Genomic DNA, 27,203 nt, shown 5'->3' on the forward strand with positions numbered 1-27,203 from the left:
TTCAGTATGAATTTATGTAGGCTTACAGTAAAATTCTAAATATAATTTATCTATTTATTATAATTAAATAAAAAGACTAAGAATTTGTCAGAAACCACAGACTTTATTAAAAGTAGAAAGACCGGTTTCGGTTGTTATACCATTATCAATCTCTGTTAAACGATAATCTCTCAATTTCTGATCTATTATAATTTCTATTAAATATTCTACTATAAATTCTATTGTAATTTCTGAAATCTCTGATTTATTATAATTTCAAATTACAAGTGACATTTTTGTAACACATTTAATTCGTGAATCAAAGATCTAAATATAATACAATTAATCTGTAGAGCTGTTATCAGTCAATTAACTCACATTCTACAATGTAAATCGAACATTAATGGCTGCTGTAATAATTTTCCTTGATGATGAGTTTAGATGGAAGGGGGTTGGTTGTGTGTGTTGGAGTGGGGGGAGTGTATCAGTGAGTCATCATCATCAAGCTGCGTCACTCATCACTTTCTTCTTTCTCGGGTGTGATTGCAATGGTCGTGGGAGGAGGGTGGGGGAAGAAGCCTGTATTTCCCGAACGTTGACAAGCCACGTCTGGGAACAAGGATTCTACTGAGATACAACCATAATGGTAGACGGGCATACACAAATTGCGCCCAGCGGTCAAATGGGAGTGATGCATGGCTCCCATACACACGTACACTGTTCACGTCGTGACGTCACCACTGCCAGTCACATTATTTGTCTGTCACTCTCTCTCTCTCTCGCACACACACTCTCTCTCGGAGTGATAGCGGTATATAAACTTTCCGACAACCATCTGCCTTATAACGACCATTCCTCCAAAAGTGTTTCATTGATTTATCTCGACTTGTGACGAATTTTGAAATCATGACTACATCGAATTTCTTGCTCAGACAGTATGTTGAAAAGGTTGACGACCGGGAATCCCCCGGTTTGTCAAAACCACACCACCCCATCAACTTTTCTGTAATTAGCACATATTGACTCTTTCAGGCTGTCACCATGGGTGAGAAAATGAACAGTGTTGATATGTTTACTACGCTGAGAAACGGAGGTTCAAAGTTATTAGTGTTTGAGGGTTTTAAGTATTTGAAAAATATATCTTTATCTATCACCCACATTGTATTTGTCATAAAAACAAAATTCAGAAATGAAAAGTCAAAACATTAGAATGAATGATTGAGACGATGTGTTTGCTAGAACCAATTTGACAGAGATTATTCATTCAGGATGACTGTATTTTAATGAATGATTGCTCGTACAATCATGGTTCTACTCATTCTTACAATATCAATTAGAATGGAATTATAGGATAGAAATATGTATCTCATGTCATAATACAGTAGTGTTTTGCTTGAAGCTTCCTTTGGCTTTAGATACTGGAGTGAATTTGAATTTCGCTCTTTCAGTCGGGGAACGTAATGTAGGCTGCTAGTGAGAGCGAAATGACATCACTTGTGATGACGTCACGGACGTTCACTTTGTTATGTTCAATCTGTGAGTGCCCAAACACATTCTGACCGCTGGGCGCAATTTGCAGATTCCCATGGTGGACACACGCTTGACACTCACAAAATGAGTCACCACCCCATGAAACCCCATGCTTCTGAGAAAGTTGGAGCAGACAATAAGGTAGAAAGACTGGCTAAGTGCTTAGCCATAGAGAAAAGATAATAATAGAGGAAAGACTTATGTTACCTTATGTTACTTATGTTACCTTTTCTCTATGTTTGAACTATCTTTTGACAAATTAGATTTTGAATAACTCATTATTCTACTGTTGAGTACTGTACTTGTGCAGTAGACAGTGATTGACTACTTCTCACCAATAATAATTATTCACCCATTTACGCTTACCGTATGTATTGGCCCGGTTGCACAAAATTTGGTTAAATTTTAACCGTGATTAATTCCACGAGAACCTTTTTGAGAAAGGTTCTCGAATCAGAGAAGACCTTTTTGATAAGACGGCTTCTCTGATTGGTTCTCGTGGAATTATTCACGATTGAAATTTAACCGGCTTTTGTGCAACCGGCACAAAGTCTCTTATTGGTAAAGTTCAGTAACGATTTAGTACATATAGGTAGCCTTCTAAAGAAAAAAAATAGTACAATTTATTGAACCAATAATTTATTCTTGTATTTTTGACAATATTACAATCTTATAACTTGATTTTATTAGATTTTTCAAAAATAGTACGCAAGTTTTCCTAGTACAGGCATAATGTGATTATGATGAATTAGCAATATTTACTTCCTTGAATTTTCAAAGTATCTTAGTTCCGTTCTTCAAAAAAACTATTATGCTTTCTTTAAAAAAAAATTGTAGTGATTTATTTTATCGTTTTTAAGATTTTGGAGAGTCACGCAGCGATCCACCAAAAATCTTTTGGCAACCCACGTAGTGTCTCGACCCACCGGGAGTCGCTGGTCTTCACTATACTTTGATCTAACATTTTATTACGCATTTTGCATTTTTATTGATATTTTATTATGTAATGATGTTCATATTTAGTCTACACCTGGAATATCCTGTGGAATATCCTGCTAGGCTCAGAAGATTGGACTGGACTTCTTGACAAATAGCAATATGACTTTTATGTTGCTGTAGGTCACCGGCATTTATGTGGAATTGGAATAAAATATAAAATATTGTATTATAAAATATAGGGGCAATTAAGACAAGGTCTCAACTTATTGCTTGAGAGAATGATATACATCTTGAACTACGATTTCGTATCTTAAATAATTACTCAGTCTTATAGTTAAAATACACATAGAAAATTAAGCTCTTATACGGTAATGATTGATATCCCAAACATCAAAAATTATTATTATTGTATCATATAAGTAGAATAACGGGATACACATGAGGCTAAAGCTGTAGTAGAATAGAGAGTGATTAATATTTTACAACTTTTCTCTAGGAATAGTTTGAACTAGGTACTAAAGCTACAATTTAGACAGAGCGCATTACACAGTATTGTCATTTATATAGCATGGATCAATATTCATTGACCAATACTTTACTATCATCAATGATGATAGTATAGTTATTTATCATGCAGAAGAATCTTCAATGCTTTAACAATATTTTAGTGTAGTACAATAACCTTAAATATGATTCCCTGAGATATAGGTACAGTCTCACAAAAAGATCTACAAAATAAAAGGTAGGTACTAAAATGCTGCATGACAAAATAGAACTCACTTCACACTTTCACACTCCACTTAATTCCTAATCAAACTACTGCTTTTCGGCAACCAGAGATATCAAATTATTGTAATAATGAAGAAGTGCCTGTGAAGCTTCCCTATCTCTCAAACCTTGAAAAATGCTGATTGATTCATGAACACTTATCAGAACACCGACCAAGTTGAATACTTTTTCTCCTTCATCATAGTACATGACGGAACTACCGTAGAGAGTATCCGGTAGAGCCCCTGCAACAGTGTGAAAGCAAAGCTTTATGTGAGCTGGCTACAAACCTTCTCTTGTCAAAAGACATCAATGAGTACATTCTATACATCATCAACTAAAAGAAAATACTGGAAAATATCAAAAAGACTTACTTGAATAGCTAATCTATACTACAATAAAGTAAAAAACTGGCTTAATTGAAGATTAAAAAAATAATTTAATTGAAAATTAAATTAAAATGAGCGCTACTATCCAGAGATTGTCAGTTTGGTGTAAGGGTAAGCATTCCTGACTGGCAATTAGGAGGTACCGGGTTCGATTCCCGGGCTGGCAAATAATTTTTGGATAGTAGCTCTCATCGCATTTCCATCTAGCTGTTGTCAATATTTGCAGTAGCGGAAGTCTTCGGTTTAAAAAATTAAAAATTCAAGTTTAAGTTTTTACTGCAATTTTGTAAAAGTATGAAGTAATTGTTATATTTATGATTATTAACATTATGATTGGCAAATTAAAAATAATTTGATTTGTCTCTTTTCTGTATAGGGCTACTTGTAATACAAATATAAAGAAAAATGTAAATCTCTGTACCCTTTTTGAATGATTTTATCACAACAGGTCCAAAACATGTTATGATAAAATATTTCAAAAAGGGTACTGAGATTTCTATTTTTCTTTATAATTATTTTGATTTGATTTGATTTGCTTATACACGTACGGGATAGAAAATTTATGTTTGACGCATCATCACGTCTGAACTCCAAAAAACCAAAAGAGGGTGGACACCCTTGAATATTATGTGTTATTGTGGGTTCTCATTCTGCAGCAACTCTGTTGCTGAAGAGCCCATGCATTTTTTAAAAATGAACCAACATTATTCTTCAGCCTATACGACTATTGAATCATTGTGAACACAAATGTTTCCTCTTAGATTATTTGCTATGGGAAGCCAGAAGAATTGTATCTGTGATTTGTGATACTTACTATCAGTACAGAAACGTCCAAACTCCATTATCTCCTTCTCCAATTCAGCATCACGGTTTCTCAAATTGAATATTAGAGTCTTACAATAATCATTTGTATAGAGTGTGATATTATATGATACATGATTTCCATCACGGTCCCAACCGAATATCTGTAGAAAATAAAAACGGTTGAAGGCTTGGATCATTGTTTTTTATAACTTGTATATTCTGGAAAGTTTATTGAGAAACATATCTGCAGTTAGTTAGTTCTCTCTATTGTCATTTCTATGCCATGAAAATTAATATCCAGTTCTGATGTATTTATAACGATGTGGAGTCAATTAAGTAAATAAGCAATTTGATTCACTTACTGACTGGAGTACTTTCAAACGGCAAGCGTCCATTTTTAACAGTTCGTTCAAGTCAAGAAAATTGCTTGTTTACTCAAACGATTGACTGCACGTCGTTGTAAGATACATCAAAACCGCGTATTAATACATCGCAGCTCGGAATCGATTGAGAAATCATAATCATGAAAATTGTTATAACAGAATTGTTATAATTGATTGCCGTAAAACAGAATTGCCTTGAAACAAATGCTATAAAATAAATAATGAACGATACCGTACAAAACTTATGTTACCAACATTTACAACATAAATACATAGTGAACCTCACCTCTCCTTCCAGAAATTCTATTTTGCTATTTGATCCTATAGAATCTATACATATGGCACGAGTGAAGGCACTAAGATCAACTGCTCCTTTCATGAATATGAACGACAGAGGTTCAAACAGCTCTAAGGATTTCTTGAATTTAGAAATTTGATTACCAATCACCAAAGCATGGAGATATCCATCTGAAGCTCTAGTCACCTGTGGAACACAAATCGTTGTTCAATGCAATAATTTATAGCTGAAAATTTTATAATTGAATACAATACAATAATATTGTAGCTGAACTACATATAGATTTTTCTCTTGAACTGAACATTGACTGCAAAAACAATCAATGTCAAAGTTTATTTTTAAAAATGTTTTGGAGAGAATAGGCTTTCAAATGACTCCAGTAGACAACCATTAACTAGAAATTCTGAATCTCTTAGAGTGAACCAGTGCAATTATGCAAATACATTGAACTGCTTTAAGGAGTTTGGTATAAGAGCTTATAATAAGCTACCTGCACATTTAAGGAGCTAGAAGTGGGTTACTTTAAGATAACCTTAAAAACGATTTTAATTGAATGTAAATACCTTTTATTCACAATATTTAATTTATGACGATGCTATGAATTCGTATAAATGTTTTCTGCAATAAAGAAATCTTGATAATTCCATAATTTATTATAGCCTACATACTTTTATATTCAGACTGAAAATTCTCTAATAGTTGAGATCTCAGATTATCACTCAGAAATTGATCATTCTATTTTGAAAGTTGAAACTATAATTTATTTCTTTGATGCAACGACGGAGTAAGATTCTTTATAAATACGTTTTTAAGTACAATGCTGATCAACTTTCCCATAATGTTTCAATAATAGACTTCTCGAAAAACATGAAACAATTCACAATTAAAAAAGTTTTAGAATTAGGAGTAGAACAATTAAAAAACAGTTATCGTATTGAAAATAAAAGTAGGATTCTTTTCAGTATGACCTTACTTCAAATTTTTGAGCATGGATATCACGAGGATCATTCCAAGGCATGTAACTCTTTCCTAATCCCACTCTTAGTAAATCACTATTTATTAGAGATCCATTACTATCTTTCACACAACTGGCAGCTGGAACAAAAATAGAATCAATGCTTGAATGCTATAACAAACTTGAAAATGAAGATTCTCTATAATGAATACTGAATCCATTCAACAAAAAATCTAATACTGTATATTAAAATTGCAATTCAATGTTATAGTCTCTTATAAAACTTACTGATGTGCTAATACCAGGGGTGATCACATCGCCGTGGGGGGGGGGATCTGGCGAGGAAGCAGGACGAAGATTGCGGCCATGAAGTTTTTGGGGAGGGGGAGGTTTCAGAAACTATTGAATTTGGGATGTTTAGGTGCGTAATTGGATTTTGTATTTGTGATGGTGGTAGGCATCCCTGGATAAGAAGTAAAATTTCTATCCGTATAGGCCTAGGTAAATTTTGACTGTCCCACTTATCAAGTGCGAAGAGAACGAGTAGCCTATATAAGTCGCGATGTCACTAAAAAGCTGAATATTAAAAACAGTTTTTAGAGTCATTGATATAATATACTAGATTTAGACATAGATAAAGTCGATAACGGTCTGAAATCTACATATCGACATGACCGTTCTGTTCCACCCTTAAGCCTACTATTGATTCGACTTATTGTGCATATTTATGCACAATACGTAACACATGTTTTAGCAGAAGCTATTTTTCATAGCTATTTTTTAGCATCAATGGATCGATTTGAGACGTCAATGAGACTGTCATACTTAAAAACAGGCCTTAAAACTGACATACTACTGTAATATCAATTCACTGTGATGAATTGAAATAATTCTCACCTGTTATAACGTTTCCTGTTTCTAACAGAGTAGCGCTGCAAATAAATTCAAAATCATTGGAGTCACCTTTTTTCATGTACAGTCCAGCTTTCCAAGGAAAAGTCAATAAATCATCATATTCAGTGTTATTTGATTGATAGTCACGGTCAATGACTCCACAATCTGAAATTAAATGCAAATTATTGATCACCTACCTTAGATTATGTGTTTATTGGTAAGACTATTCTTCATTTCATACTCATGATATTCATATTTTTACTTTCCTTGCCCTACTACCATAGGTAAGGAAAGTATTGCTTTCCAAAAAAAATTAAGGTTCCCCAATTTCAAGTTTTTTATATGTTTCAAGGTCCCCTGAGTCCAAAAACATGATTTTTGGGTGTTGGTCTGTGTGTGTGTATGTGTGTATGTGTGTATGTCTGTGAACACAATAACTCTATTCCTAATTAACCAATTGACTTGAAATTTTAAACTTAAGGTCCTTATACCATGAGGACCCGACAATAAGAAATTCAATAAATTCCAATTCAAGATGGCGGAAAAAATGGCGGATGATTACTAAAAAACCATGTTTTTACGGTTTTCTCAAAAACGGCTCTAACGATTTTCTTCAAATTTATACCATGAATAAGCTATAATATATCTTAATAGTAATATATTAATATAATAATATAATAATATAATAATATAATAATATAATAATATAATAATATAATAATATAATAATATAATAATAATAATATAATAATATAATATAATAATATATAATATAATAATATAGCTATTTATACGCCCTATCAACTGACTGGAGTCTCATTTCTTGGAAAATTGCAGGAGCTCCGTAATATTCTTGAGAAAAATGGCGGATAGTTACTAAAAAACCATGTTTTTCACGATTTTCTCAAAAATGACGACCGATTTATTTCAAATTCATACCCTGTATAGTTATTTATCAGCTCTATCAACTGGCACGAGTCTATTTCCTGGGAAACTAATGGGGTCCACCCCATCCTTGAGAAATGGACTTTGTAAACTGACATGAGTCTTTTGTCCTTCTCGTGCATGAGGTAGGTAGGTAGAGCAGTTTATGAAAAGAACACAAACATAGTCGAGATATTTCATCTGTAGAACAGCTGTTTTGACGACTTTTAAAAAATCATCGAACTTCACAATTTACACAAAGGTAGTAGTACTCTGAAAACAATTATTAGTCTATATTTAAACTTATACAGTAGTCTGATCGTAGTTTCAAATATGTTGCCGCTAATTTTCATTAGTCTATGTTATTCCCCTAAATTATTCTCGTTTAAGAATGAGGATCACAGTTCAATGAGCAAGGAAAGTTGTGTGAGTGTACCACACCAGATTTTTTAGAAATGTTGTCCAATAACTACCACATTTGTAATATAGCAACTGGAAAATGGAGTGAACAAAGTAGGCTATTGACGAGAATTGATTTTTATTTCTTACCGGTGGGTCATGACCTACTCTGAGATCGATCTATGGATTCAAGAAAAGCAAACTAGGTCATTACGTACCCTATTATGACATTGTATACTGTTATAGAGACGTTCTCTATACTGTTATAGAGACGACAATGATTACGACAAACCTATTTCATAATTTCATCTAACCCCAGTTCAAACTTATATTTTTAGTAGGCTACTACAGGATGCAATACTTATTTGTGCTATTGTGCAACTAGTGCGCAAAGTGACAGTTTGCTGCACCGAAAGAAACGTTTACAAGGAATGGCTTCTTGAGTGCAGCAGAGGAACTTTGCGCACGTATTTCACATTTAATTTTTGCTACAGTTACCATTGAATATGAAAAGTGAGTAATTATGGGTAAAATCCGCTGAAATGCTTCAAATGTTTTTTTGTGTAATTTTATTATTAATAAATGTAGTAGTGTTTGAATGGCGGGGCGGCTGTGTGCTGAATGTGGTGGCTGTCCTCGAACTCGGTGTCCTTAATATTATTATAGCGTGCACCTCACTATACCACTGTCATTGCTACCAACTTAATTTTGATTTTGCTGCACTGGTGCTCCATATAACCCACCAACTATTTTGCGTTGCCATGTTGCAAATCTGGAGTCCAGAAAAAAATGTTCCCGCACTAGAGCGGAAAAGTGATTCTTTGCGTTCTGTATGTAATCAGTGCAGGAATGGCCACTTTCCAAGGTAACTGTAGGAAAAATATTTTGCTGAATAGAGAGAATATGTTTAAAATTTCTCATAATAGGCTACTTGTACTCGTAAGCTGTGGAAGGTAAAATATCAGTATAGTCTGAGTTTCACAGCCAGAGATTCTGGGCATCTGTCAAAGACATATATTATGGGTTATGGCCCAAGGAGGATAAAATATGTTATGGCCCCACCATTTTTTTCATTGAATTATAGAGAATGGACAACTTACCTGTATAACAATCAATATGTTTGTATTCCCATTCTCCATTGTCTTTGCAGATGTTTGGTGCATTGTGGCTTTCGTCTCTGTAGCCGGATTTACATGTTCGTGTGGCCACCGTGCGTGGTTGCATGTTCCTTTCACAGGACACTGGTTCACCGTTCACAGTGCATTCGAACACCGAGTTTGGAAAACTCAACGCTGGGCAGAGCTCTGAAAATCAAGCAAACAAAAAAAACAAACATATTTTATGAAAAATATTGATACATGTCATGTGTTTATACGAGTACATTTCATATATTCGACTACAACACTGGAAATAAATAATAAGGGAATAATTTCGGTGACTCGTTCTAAGGACCGGTTTCATAGGTTTCAGAGATCCATTAGATAAAAATGATGAGTGACCTATAGTGAGGTCCACGTTATAATGGCAGTGTTTGATCATCGATGGTATTGCTATTCTTGTCTGTCATTCAACAAACCGGATAGCGCTATCTCTCTCTCGCTTTGCTTTGTTGCCAGATCGGCTTATAACAATGTAGAATTAATAATTCATTCACAAAATATTTCATCTTAATTATGAAAATTCATTATAGAATTATTGAAAAATATTATTTCTTGCCTAATAGAATATAATTGATTATTTTAAACCACGATTAATAATTAATATTACATTAATAAGCATGTATCAGCTATTGTCTATAGAAGGCATTGACTAGACAGTGAGGATCGGCAACGTTGTTCTCCCATCTTTCTCCACTGCCATTATAACGTGGACCTCATTAAAAGACACCGAGCCTGAATATTACACTTTTTCCGTAGAAGGAATTTCGGTGACTCGATATCATTGCAAGGCCCAGTTTCTAGTAGGCTATTATAGAATCAGAGATCCATTGGATATGATGAGTGACCTATAAAACGGGCCTGTATCTTACCCTTTTTTTAGAAGCCCCCTTTTCTATTTTATAAAAGCGGGCTCATTTCTCAAACAACTATTTGTGTTTTATTCATCAGCCTCTTCTGAACGAAGAAAATTGTATTTTTCCATATTCCATGGCCACTTCCTGTTTCGTCAACCAGCAAGCAAGAAGGGTCACTTCTTTTGTACAGTCATACGATGTAACATCTCAATTTAACGCGTCCATCTTTGGAAAACTTTATCCATTTTCATCATTCATTATGTCCTAGTTTGTGTGCTTATTCAAGAACCATTCAACGCATTTTTCATCAGTGAACGTTTTTCAACCATATTTTCTATGAATTTAACTTACCTTTCGGGACTTTTCTACTAAGCGTCCTTTTTGCAAATCACGCCATGCTTTCTGCGTACAACGTTTTTCAATTATTCATCACATTATTATTATGAACTGTAAGTAATTTCAACATGAATTCCACATGAACTTTCAACAATCCTCAATATGAACTTTTGATTTATTATTTATCACTTCAATTTTACTGAGCATCAGTACACACTTTTTAGCGGTTACATTCATTCATCTTGTATGCTCATAGGAGATACATTTTTCAACTTGGGAAGTCTTGTGCAAGTGCAGCTTACCTTATTCAATATTTCAACTCAGGAAATTTGCGCAAGTGCAGTTTGCCTTTCATTGTCAACCGCTACTCATTTTTAGCTACTCAGTCTTAGCTACTCATCAGTTATTTAGTCGAACTTTGTCAATCTCAATTCTTACTGATGCCAGTGATTTCATTCGTCAAGAACATTTTATCTCTTTTTTCAAATATTTATTCACTGCAATTACATCAACTTTAGGACATAACCTCAAACATTAAATTATTCTACTTAACTCATGGTGGAACCTTTTTTCCAATTAACATTCAACCAGTGAAACTCATTCAATTTGTGAAGTGCCCATTCGTCGTTATATTCATTATCAATTTTAATATTGGAACAGTCTCAACTTTCAATATCTCAACGTACTCAAATCAAGTTCTCTTCCGCATCGGTCATCGTTTATCAGGATATAATCAAGATATCTTCATCGTTCAACTTCTATTAGCCCAGCAGCTGTCTGCAACTACAATGTACTTGACAGGAGTCAAGTTCCATCCTCGGATTTTGAGTCACCGTAGGCCTATCACTTTGGCAACACATCATTAATTATTCAGGGAAGTCTTATTCTATTATTCACATTTTTGTACTTACCCTCTCAGAGGCACTGTGTTTACTGGTAGTCTTCATCCCATCAATTTTGTTCCTGATTAACTTTATTCCTAAATAATAACTATTTTAAATACGATCAATCATTCAATTTTTTATCTTCTATTATTATTATTACTTATGTGTTCTACATATAGTAATATTCCCCATGTAACTTGACATGCGTTAAGCTGTCATTTCCCAGCCCGCTTATGTAATACAATATGCTGAGCTTCGTCTCCTTTCAATATTGTATTTGGTATTTTTCAACCTTTTCTATTTTTAATTATTAATCGAACCTTCAGTTCTGGACAGACTTTCTGCTCCTTCTGCTTACATTATAGCCAAGTTGCTATATTTGTCCTCTTTCAGTGTTACATAGTCAACAGCTTGAAAGCTTCAGGTACGATTGGATTCTACCTAAACTGAATTCCTAGTTTTCATTTGTTGTGAAATTAGGTAATTGTTCATATTCATATAATTTCTGTTTTTTCTTACCTTAAGATTACTAAGAATTTTGCAGGACTTTTATCTAGGATTTTTTGTCTCTCGACTGTTTTTATTAGTCAGGTTAAGATTCTCATATTTACGATCTTTTTTCAAGTATTCCAAATTTTTATTCTTTTTAAACATTGCTAAATTTTGTACGTTCAATTCAATCATTACTCATTGTCATTATTGTTCTATTATTAGTTTCAGCATCAATATACTCTTTTGTGTATTTCAACATTAACATTGATATCTCAACTTTATCTTTGTATTTACTCAATCTTTTGCGCTCACAGAGGTAACATCGTTTTGAAACATTGTATCAGTATTCTTAAACGTACTAGCAAAAAGTCTAGGTACAATAAACTACTTGAGTGCATTCCTAATTCTTTTTATTTTAATTACAACTACATTAATTTTAAGCATTCCAATAGTTACATTCAAATATCAGCATTACATACGGATAATAAGAAACTTATTATCTATTATTCTTTAATTATTAGTCATCATTATTGCACTACTTTTGTGCATTTTACTTGTGCTCAGACGCACAGTAAACCAGAGGTATTTTTTCGGATCTACACATTCAAGGTTTGTAAATCCGCTCATAGCAAATAATGAAAAGCTGTCAGTGCCTAGATCAGATATAGATCTCATCTATACACTTTCACACAGTCCACTACTTTGCAGATCGGCCTTACAACCCGGTCTACTGACAGTCAACATTATTTCTTGGTCCTCGTACGGGCACGGATCGTCTGGCATCCTGTGGTGATTCGTAACTATTTATTGGATTGCTATTTTCAAGTTTCTCTTTGGGTACCTTAATTCTTTTTAAGTCCTCTGTAGTTAGTTGAATATACCCAATACAGGTAGAGCAGTCATCGTCCATGTTTATCAACTGCATTCTAGCATACATTAGTCTTACATCATTCTGATAATACTCGTATATATTTCAGTTATCGAAGGGTGAACCAGCACTGCGGCCAGAAAGGTACACTACGTTGTATCGGCGCAGTGAACCAGCCAACCTGTAAACTGTTCGTGGACCCAGACCTGAGCGAGAGCCGATTCCAAGCACAGAAGCATTCAGAACACTGCTGCACCTCGCATCTTGCCAAGTCTAAAGGCAATTCATCTGGGGACCGAATCAGTCGCTGGCTATTCAATTTGTAAGACCGAACCATTTATCAACTCTGTAAATTCATTTTACCGACATACCTTTTGTAATATCTTTTCTCTGTGAGCGTCATAAATTTTTTAGGATTACTAATCAATTCTTGCTATTTCAAGAGACTTATCTATTCATCAATTTACTTAATATTTTAAATGCATTGAATTCATGCAAATATTAATACTTACCACGCATTTGGTGCTATCTTGACAAGCAATTTTCATTGTGCAATTATCATTAATTTTTACGCAATTAGTCAACAAACCATTGACGACATTCATTTATTTCAAACAATCAACCGATTAGTTTCATTGACAATTTCTATAATCAACCATTGTGTACTTATTGCGCTAGTTATTGTGTTACATCGTTTTATTACGTCCATTCAACATTATATTCATATATCTATTCTTATATTACTCAAATATTAATTAATTTTTTCAAGTCTATATATTTTGTACAATTCAGTATGGAGAATCCAAACGACTCGCTCGTCACCTTGAAGGTGAAGTTTCTCAAGGTGAGGTCAGACAATGTCCGTCTCCCACCATTCCTAACAATCTTGACACTATCAATCAGCAATTGATTCGATTAATTCAAGATGGTGTTATCAAAGAAATTCAAAATCGTAATGACTATTTTTTTGCTGAAGATCTCAAACAAGAGATGTTAATGCTTAAGAAAAATTTTCATAGTACTACTGAAAATTTTTCCAACAAAGGTTTGCCTGTTGACATTGAATTGTGTCACCAAATTCGCCAGAATTTTGGTACTGTCAATTCTGTACTCTCCAATGCCATATATGAATATGAATTGAAAACTAAAAGAGTAAGTGAAGTCAGCTCCCCATCTCACTCAAATCACGTTGATTCTCCTCACATGGTGAGCGCTCGTCTACCGGACATTCCATTGCCAAAATTTGACGGTAGTCTCAGCGCTTGGCTCAATTTCAAATCGACCTTTACAAGTCTTGTTATCAATAACCGTAACCTTGATAATACATTGAAATTTCATTACCTGCGTCAAGTCCTTTCTGGAGAAGCACTTAATAGAATTTCTAATTCTCCTTCTGGAGATTTTGAGTTAGCCTGGGAACTCTTGACTCAACGTTACGATAATTCATTATTGATTGCCGAAACTCATATTTCAGCCATACTCAACCCTCCTAAACTTGACTGTAGATCATCCCAATCGTGGAGATTATTTATTGACAATCAAAAGACAAATATCTCTGCTCTTGAAGCCCTTGCGCTCAATATCAGTGTGAAAGATCTCATTTTTATTTTTCTCACTGTGTCACGATTTGACAATGCTACGATTAGAGATTGGGAGAGATTTTGTTCTACCAAATCTCAACTTACCATTGATTGCCTTTGGGACTTTTTAGAGTCGCAACATAAAATCGCACAAGCAATGTCGAGCTCATTCAACAACACATCAGTGCAACGCAATACGCCGGCTAATAACCAGCCTAGCACCAGTCGACAACCATCACAGCCCAAAGCCAATATCATGAATTTCAACACTTCAAATTCACCAAATGTTTTCAACAGAGCATCAACTTCTGAGTGTTATTTTTGTCGCAATGGCTCTCACAACATTTTCAATTGTAATCAACTTCTCAAAATTCCAACTTCAGAGCGAACCTCTGCTGTATTGAAAAAATCCTTGTGTGTCAACTGTATTCGGCCATGGGATCGAGCTCACCAATGTCAAGGTTCCTGCAAGACGTGCAATTTACGACATCACACGCTACTTCATGGGTCAAGTCCTGTCCCTAAGAGGTCCAACTATGTCACAACATCGAACCATGCGCGCAATCCAGTGAAAAATCTGTCGCAGAGCATGCCGTACTGTGAGTATAACATACCTCATCAGTCACAACAACAATTAAGGTATGATAATCAATACAACCAGCCATCGCAAATGTCATCAGTGCATCCAACATCAATGAACTCCAATTCAGCAGTGCCAATGACACACATGGTTTCACCTGCGCCGCAAATATCAACTAGCCTTGTCCAGCAGTTGCCGACTTCTAGTGTTGTTGTCAATTCAATTCCCTCTAGACCTCAGTCATCAAATTCTGAGGGAAGTCGTCAATTTGATTCATCTCAATCCAGTTTGCAGCCTGCCACAAATGTTGTTGAATCTCACAATCAGACAGTCAGCTATGCCCACAGCGCACCACAAATCAAATCCATTGATAGCAGACGCACTTGCATCATGCCTACAGCCCAGCTGATCGTCTTTGACAAGAGTGGTCAAGCTGTAATTTGCCGCGCACTCCTCGACAGTGGCTCTGACAGCTGTTTTATTTCACGTCAATTAGCTACTCAACTTCAATTACCCACTATTTGTACTGGCAGCACAGTTCACACTGTGTCTGGCAGTAATGCTACCTTATTGAATTTGTCATCTTTGAGTATTCACTCACCTGACCGAACTTGGTCAACTCACATTGATTGCATTGTCACAGAGAAAATTGTTCCTAGTGTTCCACCATCTGGACTTAATTTTTCAGATTTCAATATTCCCCCCAATGTTGTTTTAGCCGATCCTACCTTCTTCAGAATTTCAGGAGTGGATATACTCTTAAACGTTGATGTCTACGCCATGCTTCATTACCTGGTCAAATTCGCCTGTCCGAAAGCTGTATTCTTCAGAATACCAAGTTAGGTTGGATAGTCTGGGGCTCCATTCCTGCTTATAAATCATCTGTCACCCATCAACACATTTCCAATTTCGTTTCTAGCATTGAACATGTGTCCAACGCAGACATCTCTAAGCAATTGGAAAAATTTTGGCGAATTGAAGAAATTGATACTGAATCCAGCACGCCAGCAGAACACGCACAAATTGAGCAGCACTACATTGAGAATGTTCAACGTCAAGATGATGGCAGATTTTCTGTAGCCTTGCCGAAAAAGGATTCATTTCATTCGTTAGGTCAATCCTTCAGACAAGCATTGACTCGCTTTCACTCGCTGGAGAAACGTCTTGATACTCATCCTGAACTCAAGAAACAATATATACAATTCATGGATGAATATATTGATTTAGGTCACATGTCTCTTGCACCACCTTCATCTCCATATGATCCATATTATCACATTCCTCATCATCCAGTTTTCAAGCCAGATTCCACGACTACCAAACTTCGAGTTGTGTTTGATGCTTCAGCGAAGTCCACTTCAGGATTATCACTCAATGATGTTCTTCACATTGGTCCAACAGTGCAGCCTGAGTTGTTTGACACAGTGCTCAGATTTCGTATGCATCGTATCGCATTCATTGCTGATATAGCGAAAATGTACCGCCAGATTCTTGTTCATCCAAATGACAGAAATTTTCAACGCATCTTTTGGAGATCTGATCAGAATCAACCTATTCAAGAGTATCACTTGAATACTGTCACTTACGGCACATCCTCAGCTCCATACCTTGCTACACGCACACTCAATCACTTAGCAGATGTTGAATGTTCACTGCAATCAGCAGTTCATCAAGCCATTAAGGAAGATTTTTACGTGGATGATCTTATCAGTGGTTCATCTTCACTCTCATCAGCCATAGAGTTGGCTCATCAATTGCTTACTACACTTAATAAAGGAAATTTTGAACTCAGGAAGTGGTTGTCTAATTCGTCAGAATTACTTTCAACGATCCCAGCTCATCTCATCGAGACAGCTACATCACGACCATTATCTGATTCAAACGACAGTGTTGTTAAGGCACTTGGTCTCATTTGGAATTCTACGGCTGATCAACTCACTATTTCATCCAACATTTCAAAAGTTGTTCATCAAACATCTTTCACTAAACGTCAATTATTGTCATGCATTTCTAGCATATTTGATCCGCTTGGACTCATCTCACCCATTGTCATTCGTCCCAAATTGTTATTTCAAAAGCTTTGGCTCCATAAACTTGATTGGGACCAAAAGCTACCATCTGAGCTTCTCACAGAATGGTTATCCATACTTCATGATTTACCAAACATTGCGAATGTTTCTATTCCACGTTGTGTTTTGCCACCCTCTTCAGAGGTCGATTTGGAACTGCATGCATTTTCTGATGCCAGCGCAACAGCATTTGGTGCTTGTCTTTATGTTCGCAGCTCATCATCGGACGGGGTTCAAGTTAGATTGCTTACGTCAAAGTCCAAGGTAGCGTCCATAAAACCATTGCTCACAATTCCTCGTTTGGAACTCCAAGCAGCATATTTGTCATCGAAATTAGTTGTGAAAACAATTCGTGCTTCCAAGCTCAAATTTTCCAGGGTAATCTTGTGGACTGATTCCAAGGTTGTGTGCGATTGGCTCAAGGCTTTGCCAAACAGAGCAGATATCTTTGTTTCGGTTCGCGTCTCTACGATTCAGAATCTTACAGCAGATTTTACATGGAAACATGTCACTACGAAACATAATCCTGCTGACCTAATTTCGAGAGGCTGCACTCCAACAACACTCATCAACAGTTCACTTTGGTGGAACGGCCCGTCTTGGTTGTCCAAGCAAGAAGCTACATGGAATGACATCTCCTGTAATGTTGCAATCATCCGTCCTATATCATCACATGCCACTAGAGTCACAACTTCAGTGTTGAACAATATCATTCATAAATTGTCTGATTATCATCGCATCACCCGTTCAACAGCATACGTTCGTCGTTTCATCCATAACATCACTCGACGTCATCATCCTGATCAGCGCAGATGTGGTCTACTCACAGTAGAAGAAATTCAAGAAGCAGAAATTGCGATCATCCGCACGGTTCAAGCAGAAGCATTCTCAGAAGAGATTCGTCTTCTCCATCAAGGCAGAGAATTGCTTCCATCTAGTTCCTTGAAAGCGCTATCGCCATTCATTGACAATGACTCATTATTGAGAGTTGGCGGCAGATTGAGTCAATCGGACTTGCCGTACGACTACAAACATCAAATCATCTTGCCTTCTAAGCATCGTTTCACTCGTGCGCTCATCATGTCATATCATCGACGTCTTTCTCATGATGGAGTTCAGAGCACCATGACTTCATTACGTCAGCGTTATTGGATACTATCTACTCGTCGTACAGTCAAATCAGTTTTGAAATCCTGCCATTTATGTTTTCGCTTCGCCAAATTTCGTTCGGAACAAATCATGGGACAACTTCCTCCTGTCAGAATACAGTCTGATTTTCCATTCTATAACTCTGGCATAGATTATGCTGGACCGTTTTCATTACTTGTTGGTTCCAAGAAATCACGCACATATTCAAAAGCTTATTTAGCTATCTTCGTCTGCATGGTCACGAAAGCAGTACACGTAGAAGTCGTCTCAGAGTTGACAACGAAAGCCTTTATTGCGGCACTCATTCGCTTCTCATCACGTCGTGGTATTCCACACTCCATATTTTCGGACAATGCAACCACGTTTGTAGGTGCAAACAATGAACTACAAGATCTACATCAGTTTTTTGAGTCATCTAAAACTCAACAAGATATTCATAACTACACGTCGGTTCTCAATATCAAGTGGCACTTCATTCCACCTCGCGCCCCATCTTTTGGAGGTCTATGGGAGAATGCTGTCAAGAATTTCAAGAAAATTTTCAAAGTCGTCACATTCAATCATATTCTTAATTTTGAAGATATGACTACATTCGCAGCTCAATTGAAGCTATCCTTAACTCTCGTCCACTCGTACCTCTTACAGAGGACCCTCAAGATCTTCAGTATCTCTCGCCAGGTCACTTCTTAGTTGGTCGCCCATTGACTGCGTTGCCTTTCCATTGCCCGCCCACCACCCATGTCGATAACAGGTGTCGTTGGAAACTTCTTCAAAAAATCACTCAAGAACTTTGGGACAGATGGTCTAAGGAGTACTTAGTCACACTTCAACGCAAGCACAAATGGCTTACTGAATCGGACAATCTCACAGTTGACACCATGGTTCTTCTGAAAGATCTCAATTCTGCTCCTTCCACATGGAAGTTAGCTCGCATCATTGAAACCCATCCAGGTGCCGATGGAAAAGTTCGTGTTGTTACAGTGCAGACTGCACATGGTAGGTTCAAGAGAGCAATCTCTAGTCTCGCTCCGCTTCCAGCACTTGAAGATGATTAATTTTGGTAGTCTTTCACTACTTGTCCTTTTTGTATTAGCATTTATTCATCATGTTATCCACCTATTATTCGTATTGCTCGTGTATTTCTATTCGACTCATCTAACATATATGTATTTTTTCGTACTCATCATTTTTTTGCACTCGCTACGTCTTGGTTGACAAGACTTGTTCCTGCATCGAGGGGGGAGCTTTATGTTAGATTTCGTCTCATGTTTTAGCCAGTCTTATGGTCGTCCATCTTGTTTTTGTAGCATTTGAATCTACCGCTGCTACAGTCCGCCGACAACTTTCTCATGTGTCATGCGATCTCTGACGTCACAGTTTCATTGATCGCTTGATCGATAGTAGCGCTAGTTGTCGTCTGCTTCTTTCAATGTTTTCTAGTTTAATATTCGTCTATAAGTATTTTGAATTGTATTTTCATTGTTTTTGAACCTCCTTTGGTATACTTCAACAGTCACTTCAACCTCAACACCTTCAGTTCGCTTAATATCGATTTTATATGTTCACTTCATTCGTAGAGTTTGTGCTCATGACTGCCGTGGACGTCATGTTTCCGCTATTTGGGCAGTTCCTGTTTCGTCAACCAGCAAGCAAGAAGGGTCACTTCTTTTGTACAGTCATACGATGTAACATCTCAATTTAACGCGTCCATCTTTGGAAAACTTTATCCATTTTCATCATTCATTATGTCCTAGTTTGTGTGCTTATTCAAGAACCATTCAACGCATTTTTCATCAGTGAACGTTTTTCAACCATATTTTCTATGAATTTAACTTACCTTTCGGGACTTTTCTACTAAGCGTCCTTTTTTGCAAATCACGCCATGCTTTCTGCGTACAACGTTTTTCAATTATTCATCACATTATTATTATGAACTGTAAGTAATTTCAACATGAATTCCACATGAACTTTCAACAATCCTCAATATGAACTTTTGATTTATTATTTATCACTTCAATTTTACTGAGCATCAGTACACACTTTTTAGCGGTTACATTCATTCATCTTGTATGCTCATAGGAGATACATTTTTCAACTTGGGAAGTCTTGTGCAAGTGCAGCTTACCTTATTCAATATTTCAACTCAGGAAATTTGCGCAAGTGCAGTTTGCCTTTCATTGTCAACCGCTACTCATTTTTAGCTACTCAGTCTTAGCTACTCATCAGTTATTTAGTCGAACTTTGTCAATCTCAATTCTTACTGATGCCAGTGATTTCATTCGTCAAGAACATTTTATCTCTTTTTTCAAATATTTATTCACTGCAATTACATCAACTTTAGGACATAACCTCAAACATTAAATTATTCTACTTAACTCATGGTGGAACCTTTTTTCCAATTAACATTCAACCAGTGAAACTCATTCAATTTGTGAAGTGCCCATTCGTCGTTATATTCATTATCAATTTTAATATTGGAACAGTCTCAACTTTCAATATCTCAACGTACTCAAATCAAGTTCTCTTCCGCATCGGTCATCGTTTATCAGGATATAATCAAGATATCTTCATCGTTCAACTTCTATTAGCCCAGCAGCTGTCTGCAACTACAATGTACTTGACAGGAGTCAAGTTCCATCCTCGGATTTTGAGTCACCGTAGGCCTATCACTTTGGCAACACATCATTAATTATTCAGGGAAGTCTTATTCTATTATTCACATTTTTGTACTTACCCTCTCAGAGGCACTGTGTTTACTGGTAGTCTTCATCCCATCAATTTTGTTCCTGATTAACTTTATTCCTAAATAATAACTATTTTAATACGATCAATCATTCAATTTTTTATCTTCTATTATTATTATTACTTATGTGTTCTACATATAGTAATATTCCCCATGTAACTTGACATGCGTTAAGCTGTCATTTCCCAGCCCGCTTATGTAATACAATATGCTGAGCTTCGTCTCCTTTCAATATTGTATTTGGTATTTTTCAACCTTTTCTATTTTTAATTATTAATCGAACCTTCAGTTCTGGACAGACTTTCTGCTCCTTCTGCTTACATTATAGCCAAGTTGCTATATTTGTCCTCTTTCAGTGTTACATAGTCAACAGCTTGAAAGCTTCAGGTACGATTGGATTCTACCTAAACTGAATTCCTAGTTTTCATTTGTTGTGAAATTAGGTAATTGTTCATATTCATATAATTTCTGTTTTTTCTTACCTTTAAGATTACTAAGAATTTTGCAGGACTTTTATCTAGGATTTTTTGTCTCTCGACTGTTTTTATTAGTCAGGTTAAGATTCTCATATTTACGATCTTTTTTCAAGTATTCTAAATTTTATTCATTTTTAAACATTGCTAAAATTTGTACGTTCAATTCAATCATTACTCATTGTCATTATTGTTCTATTATTAGTTTCAGCATCAATATACTCTTTTGTGTATTTCAACATTAACATTGATATCCCAACTTTATCTTTGTATTTACTCAATCTTTTGCGCTCACAGAGGTAACATCGTTTTGAAACATTGTATCAGTATTCTTAAACGTACTAGCAAAAAGTCTAGGTACAATAAACTACTTGAGTGCATTCCTAATTCTTTTTATTTTAATTACAACTACATTAATTTTAAGCATTCCAATAGTTACATTCAAATATCAGCATTACATACGGATAATAAGAAACTTATTATCTATTATTCTTTAATTATTAGTCATCATTATTGCACTACTTTTGTGCATTTTACTTGTGCTCAGACGCACAGTAAACCAGAGGTATTTTTTCGGATCTACACATTCAAGGTTTGTAAATCCGCTCATAGCAAATAATGAAAAGCTGTCAGTGCCTAGATCAGATATAGATCTCATCTATACACTTTCACACAGTCCACTACTTTGCAGATCGGCCTTACAACCCGGTCTACTGACAGTCAACAGAATTGGAATATCGAACATGGAGCTGAGGATTTTTCAAATAAACAATTTGAAACACTATAATGAGGAAACGAATACTCACTAATGCACACATTATTGGGTGGGTACCACTGCCCATCATAGCAGACCATGTAATGCTCTCCTTGCCAGGAGGTACTCTCTCTTGCTCCATCACCACATTCAATGTGCACCACTGCTCCATTTCCATCCACTACTGAATTCGGCTGTAGGTTTTCTTTCTCCGATTCGGATTTCTTCTCGAAATAGATTGTGTTCGTACTGATGGTATCTGACAAGATCTGGTTCCCATCAATGGTTTGGATCTACAATAGAATAATGGATTTTCTTACAAAGTTCGTGATTAAGATAAGATTATTCAGACCACATATTTTACCGTAATAGGTACTTATTGATAGTAAACCGCAGATCAGTAATACACAACTGTATAAAAATGGTCAGAAAGAAAATTTTCATAAAGAACGGCGATGTATTTACTTACGCACAGATATATAAAAATATAATTCTTTGTGATTCACAAGTCACAAAATAGCCTATACACGGTACACGTAAGTTACACATCACATCATTCATCAAAGCCTGAGAAAAACTCAGAAACCCTGATATCCAAGATCATTCGGTTGATCCTCTCAAATCTCAAAAGATAAATTACCTATGCCAACAAGTAGATAAAAACAGCTACTTGGATATCGTTACTACTCCATAACATACTTAACAAAAACGGTTGCACAAAAGCCGGTTAAATTCTAACCTTGATTGAATATCACGATAACCAATCAGAAAACCATTATTTTCTAAAAAATAGTCTTCTCTGAATGGTTCCTGTGGAATTTAATCGTGATTGAAATTTAACAAGATTTAGAGCAACCGTGGCTTAGTACTACCTCCGTAAACAAAGTCGTAGTAGTGCATTCGTGTGACGTCAGCACAGGTAGGGCTCCTACACCAATAAAAACACTAGCTGATATAGATCAGCTGAAATCAACGAGTTTTTATTGGTGTAGACCTACCTGTGCTGACGTCACACGAATGCACTACGGCTTTGTTTATGGAGGTAATGGGCTTAATTGGCTATAAGCTATCATTATCTAGACAGCATATGTGTAAAATTATCATGAATTTTATGTAGGGTAGGTCTACCACATAAATAAAGTTTCAATAAAAAAGAGGAATAGATTGGGAGGATAAGTGGAGGCAGCAGAGGTGGAGTTGGAAGTTAGAAGTTGAAGTAGAGTTCTGTAAAGTGTTATGAGTGTATGATACAGTGTTTTGAGATGTCTGGGTTTTTATAAGCACTTATATTAATCATTTTCAAAATCCAAGAAAGCATTTCAATTCAAATCTATACATAGAGTAATCCTTGCTTCAATGCATTAGCATAGGGGAAGATTGACACAAAATAACCGCCAAAACGATCGGCCAATAGAAAACAAGACTTGCCGCAACCGTTGACAATGCTTCTATCTAGCGAGCCAATGTACAAACTGCCAATCTACAACCACTTGGAAAATTGATATAGCAAAGGTTCAGGTTATAATGTCAGTGGAGAAAGATAGGAGAACGATGTTGACACTCAACCTTGCCACTGATACTGACCACGAATGTAACTAATACCACAGAATACAGCATTGTATTCTGTGCTGTCACATAATATTGTATTCTGTGCTCATACCTGTATACTATCTGATGCAGTGGCAGTGGCCATTTCACCAAATTCTTAGGGGGGGTGGGGGGCAAAAACCAAGAGGTATGAGAGGCGGGGAAGGAATACGCCCAAAGGGTAGAGGGTCCTTGGTTTCCCCATAAATGCTACATTCGAAGATGTTATTATATGCTTCATTTTCTCCAGTTTTATACAAATCTGTTTGAAGTATCAATACAAGCATATGAGCCTACATTATTAGTTAATCATGAAGTATTTATTAGAAATATAGACCTACAGAGAGGCCCTAAAGTAGGAATACACTGAAACAAAATTTCTTAAAAATCATGGAAAAAGATAAATTTTTCTCTTACAATGACAATCTCAACAATTCCATTGGGGATCATATTCTAATTGGAAAATAACTTTCAATTAGAAAGCTAAAGAAACATTAAGCTGTTCCCATAATTCTCACCAACTCTGTACATACATTTTTGATTGTCTGATTGTGCCCTTTCTTTTGCTTTCACTGTGACATCTTGCAGCTTGTTAATTCTCACGTTGAAATTTATGCAATAACTCTCTTATTGTGCCCTCATCAATAATTGTACCCATTCTATATTCAAGCTTCAACTATACCAAAGAGAAAAATATAGGTATTTTTTATTACTCCGTACCCATACTTTCAAGGAAATTTTGCTACATTGTTGATACTGTAGAAGGAATTATATTACTGCTGTTCAAAAAAAGTATTAAATCAGTATGAAATTCTAAGGATTCGTGTAGATAGACCCGCATTTTCATTATTCATCTGATCCTTGGGAGGGGAGGGGCTAGGCCCCCCTGCCCCCCCACAAATGGCGCCCCTGATATGGATATTAAATGTTCATTCTTGTTCACTTTTATTTTGAATTTTAATGAAAATAATCAATTATAATTTATTCGTCAATAAATTATATTTTTCAATGATTAAATACTGTAATACATTTTCATATTCAAGATTGAGTATTTTGTTAATTAATTATATTCCCAGATTATTGTTAAACGATCTGGCAGCTCAAAACTAACAAAGGATAGCGTTATCTGCTTTGCCGAATGATAAACGATAGCAACACCAATGTTAATCAAGTACTGTCATTATAACATGGACCTCATTATAGGTAAATTTTTATGCGCTGTTTGACAGGGAGTCTGCTTGGGCGAGAATAAATTTTCTAGAAGAATAAAATCACAGTGCCTACCGTAGGCCTACTAAATCAAGCTCACACAAAGTGAGTGGCACTTTGCTTCGTGTGGGCTTTTAAAAATTTTAAAATAAAAATAAATTCTAATTTGTTCCACTTTCTTGATAGTATAAGTATTATAATACTTACTTGATAACATTTCCATGTTTGGTTGACAATCTTGATCCAGAAGAAAACACATCTGTAACTGACAATACGTTTTTTAAAATTATTCTCTTTAATTTTATTTCAATTTTTAAAGAAAGATATGAACTTGAGGAAGTACCGATATGATCTTTCAATGTTTCTTGTGGATGATAAAACAATAGGCCCTACACATAACAATAATTCATCTGATCGCGGGTAATCAAAGGATCCTATCCAGTATATTCATAATGTACCAAAAATTTATTAATTACTTAATTTTATTTTATTTATTTTATTTTCTCCTTATTTGGACATAACTTTGAATATCCATTTATTAAATTTCTAGTTAATAATTTTGATTTGTTGGATTGGTACAACTGGACGAAGCCTTGTCGGTTGACCAGCCAGCGATTTCTTTTTCTTCTTGTTCTAAAAGGCCTAGCTGTGGCATCTCAAAATGTAGCATGTGATTTGAATTATGAAATATCTAAATTTTTTTACTACAAAATAAAAAAAAGATAATATTTTTGAAGAAAAATGATGAAAGGATGTATTTAGATTTCCAATTGGTAGCGGACCGTGGTTCTAATGTGGTTCTGCCTTTTTAATTTATATGGAAATCTTGGTTGAAATTGAAGTATAATTTATTTAGTATGGTTACTGAGAGAGAGCTTAGTACTGAGCAATTATTTTCATGATTTGTATTTTGTACCGTATTGAATTGTTTCACTTGCTATAACCATCGATTTTGTAATCATGGAAAAACTAAATCAGACTATTTCTGATGAAATTGATCTGAGTAAATTTTTAACTCAGAAAATTATTCCTGATTATCTTGTAAAACCTAACCTTGTTTTTGAACTCATGACCTTGGGAGAAGACTTGTCAAGTCTTGAGTCATGCAATGTGAGTAATCTTAGATCTAGCTATCGTTCATTAGCAGGTAATAGTACCAATCAAATTATTCATAATTTGTCAAGTTATAATGAGTCAGTCAATTGTCTTAGAGAAAAACTTCCAAAAGTAATGGAACTTATTGACACTGTACAAAATGGTGTGCAAACTGGATATTACAGAACTGTAATCAGAGCTAATGTAGTAAAAATTGAGTCAATATTTATGCATTATTTAAATAGGATGAAACAAATTATTGTATTTTTACAAACTGAGAGTGAAGAAACTTTTGTCTTAACTGAAAATTTGGATGAGCTTTCGAATTTGCAAAACATTTTATTGATTGTTATAATAGAATTATTGAACTACAAAGCTTGATTGCTCCATCTAGACCACCATCACCGAATCCAGCTGCTTTACTAGAACCTTTTCCTAGTCAATCTAAAGTTGTAATTAATAAAAATTTAGGAACTAGTTCAAAGGATACTTGTGCTGTTACATTGTGTGAACCTGGTACAAGTGGTGAGTCTACAACTGAATTTGAAAATATTGGTCCATCAAAACTCAATCATGGTTATCAAGTTAATAATTTGATCCCTAGACCAACTTTGGAAATTGATTCAAGTTTCTACAATAAATTGAGAAATCCTGTAGAAAGCTTCTTGAAAAATCTTCAGCCTTGTGATGGATTAAATATTGATAGCTTATCAGTTATGTCTGACACAAGCCTATTGCAAATTCTTGTTCCTTATACAACTGGACCTTTAGGTGATAAAATATTGTACTCTTTGAATTCTAATGCTAGCTTCAAACAATTTCACCTTGACTTGTTGAAATATTTTATCCCTCAGCGTCTTCTCTCAACAATTAAGAGAGATAAATTTGATAGATTGCAAGGACCTTGTGAAGCCCTATCATCATACGTGACAAGTATCAAAGAAGCAGCGAAATTATTATTATTGGATGAGAGTGAAGCTGAAATTGTAAGTACAATCATATCTGGTCTTAATCCTCAAGAGAGAAGTAGGTTAGTATTCATGAAAAAACCTGAATCATTCAATGACCTAAATATGCTTGCAGTTCATTCTCAAAATATTGCCTTCAT

At 35.4% G+C, this 27,203-nt stretch overlaps 1 protein-coding gene across 2 annotated transcripts in view; it reads right to left on the bottom strand.

Annotated features, from left to right (window-relative positions):
* Positions 1-2,130: 2,130 nt before the first annotated feature.
* Positions 2,131-27,203, bottom strand: part of LOC120351008 (modular serine protease-like) — a 37,560-nt gene continuing 12,487 nt past the window's right edge. For both annotated transcript variants that reach the window (XM_039426746.1, XM_039426745.1), the window contains exons 2-9: positions 25,208-25,265; positions 22,257-22,497; positions 9,363-9,566; positions 6,943-7,104; positions 6,064-6,185; positions 5,079-5,276; positions 4,420-4,570; positions 2,131-3,461 (exon numbers count right to left, since the gene is read on the bottom strand). In XM_039426746.1, the coding sequence (XP_039282680.1) occupies positions 3,265-3,461; positions 4,420-4,570; positions 5,079-5,276; positions 6,064-6,185; positions 6,943-7,104; positions 9,363-9,566; positions 22,257-22,305 (1,083 nt within the window). In that variant the 5' untranslated portion in view covers positions 22,306-22,497; positions 25,208-25,265 and the 3' untranslated portion in view covers positions 2,131-3,264. The remainder of the gene's footprint in view (positions 3,462-4,419; positions 4,571-5,078; positions 5,277-6,063; positions 6,186-6,942; positions 7,105-9,362; positions 9,567-22,256; positions 22,498-25,207; positions 25,266-27,203) is intronic.

The sequence above is a fragment of the Nilaparvata lugens genome, chromosome 4, assembly GCF_014356525.2.
Source record: "Nilaparvata lugens isolate BPH chromosome 4, ASM1435652v1, whole genome shotgun sequence".
In the NCBI taxonomy this organism is placed as follows: domain Eukaryota; kingdom Metazoa; phylum Arthropoda; class Insecta; order Hemiptera; family Delphacidae; genus Nilaparvata; species Nilaparvata lugens.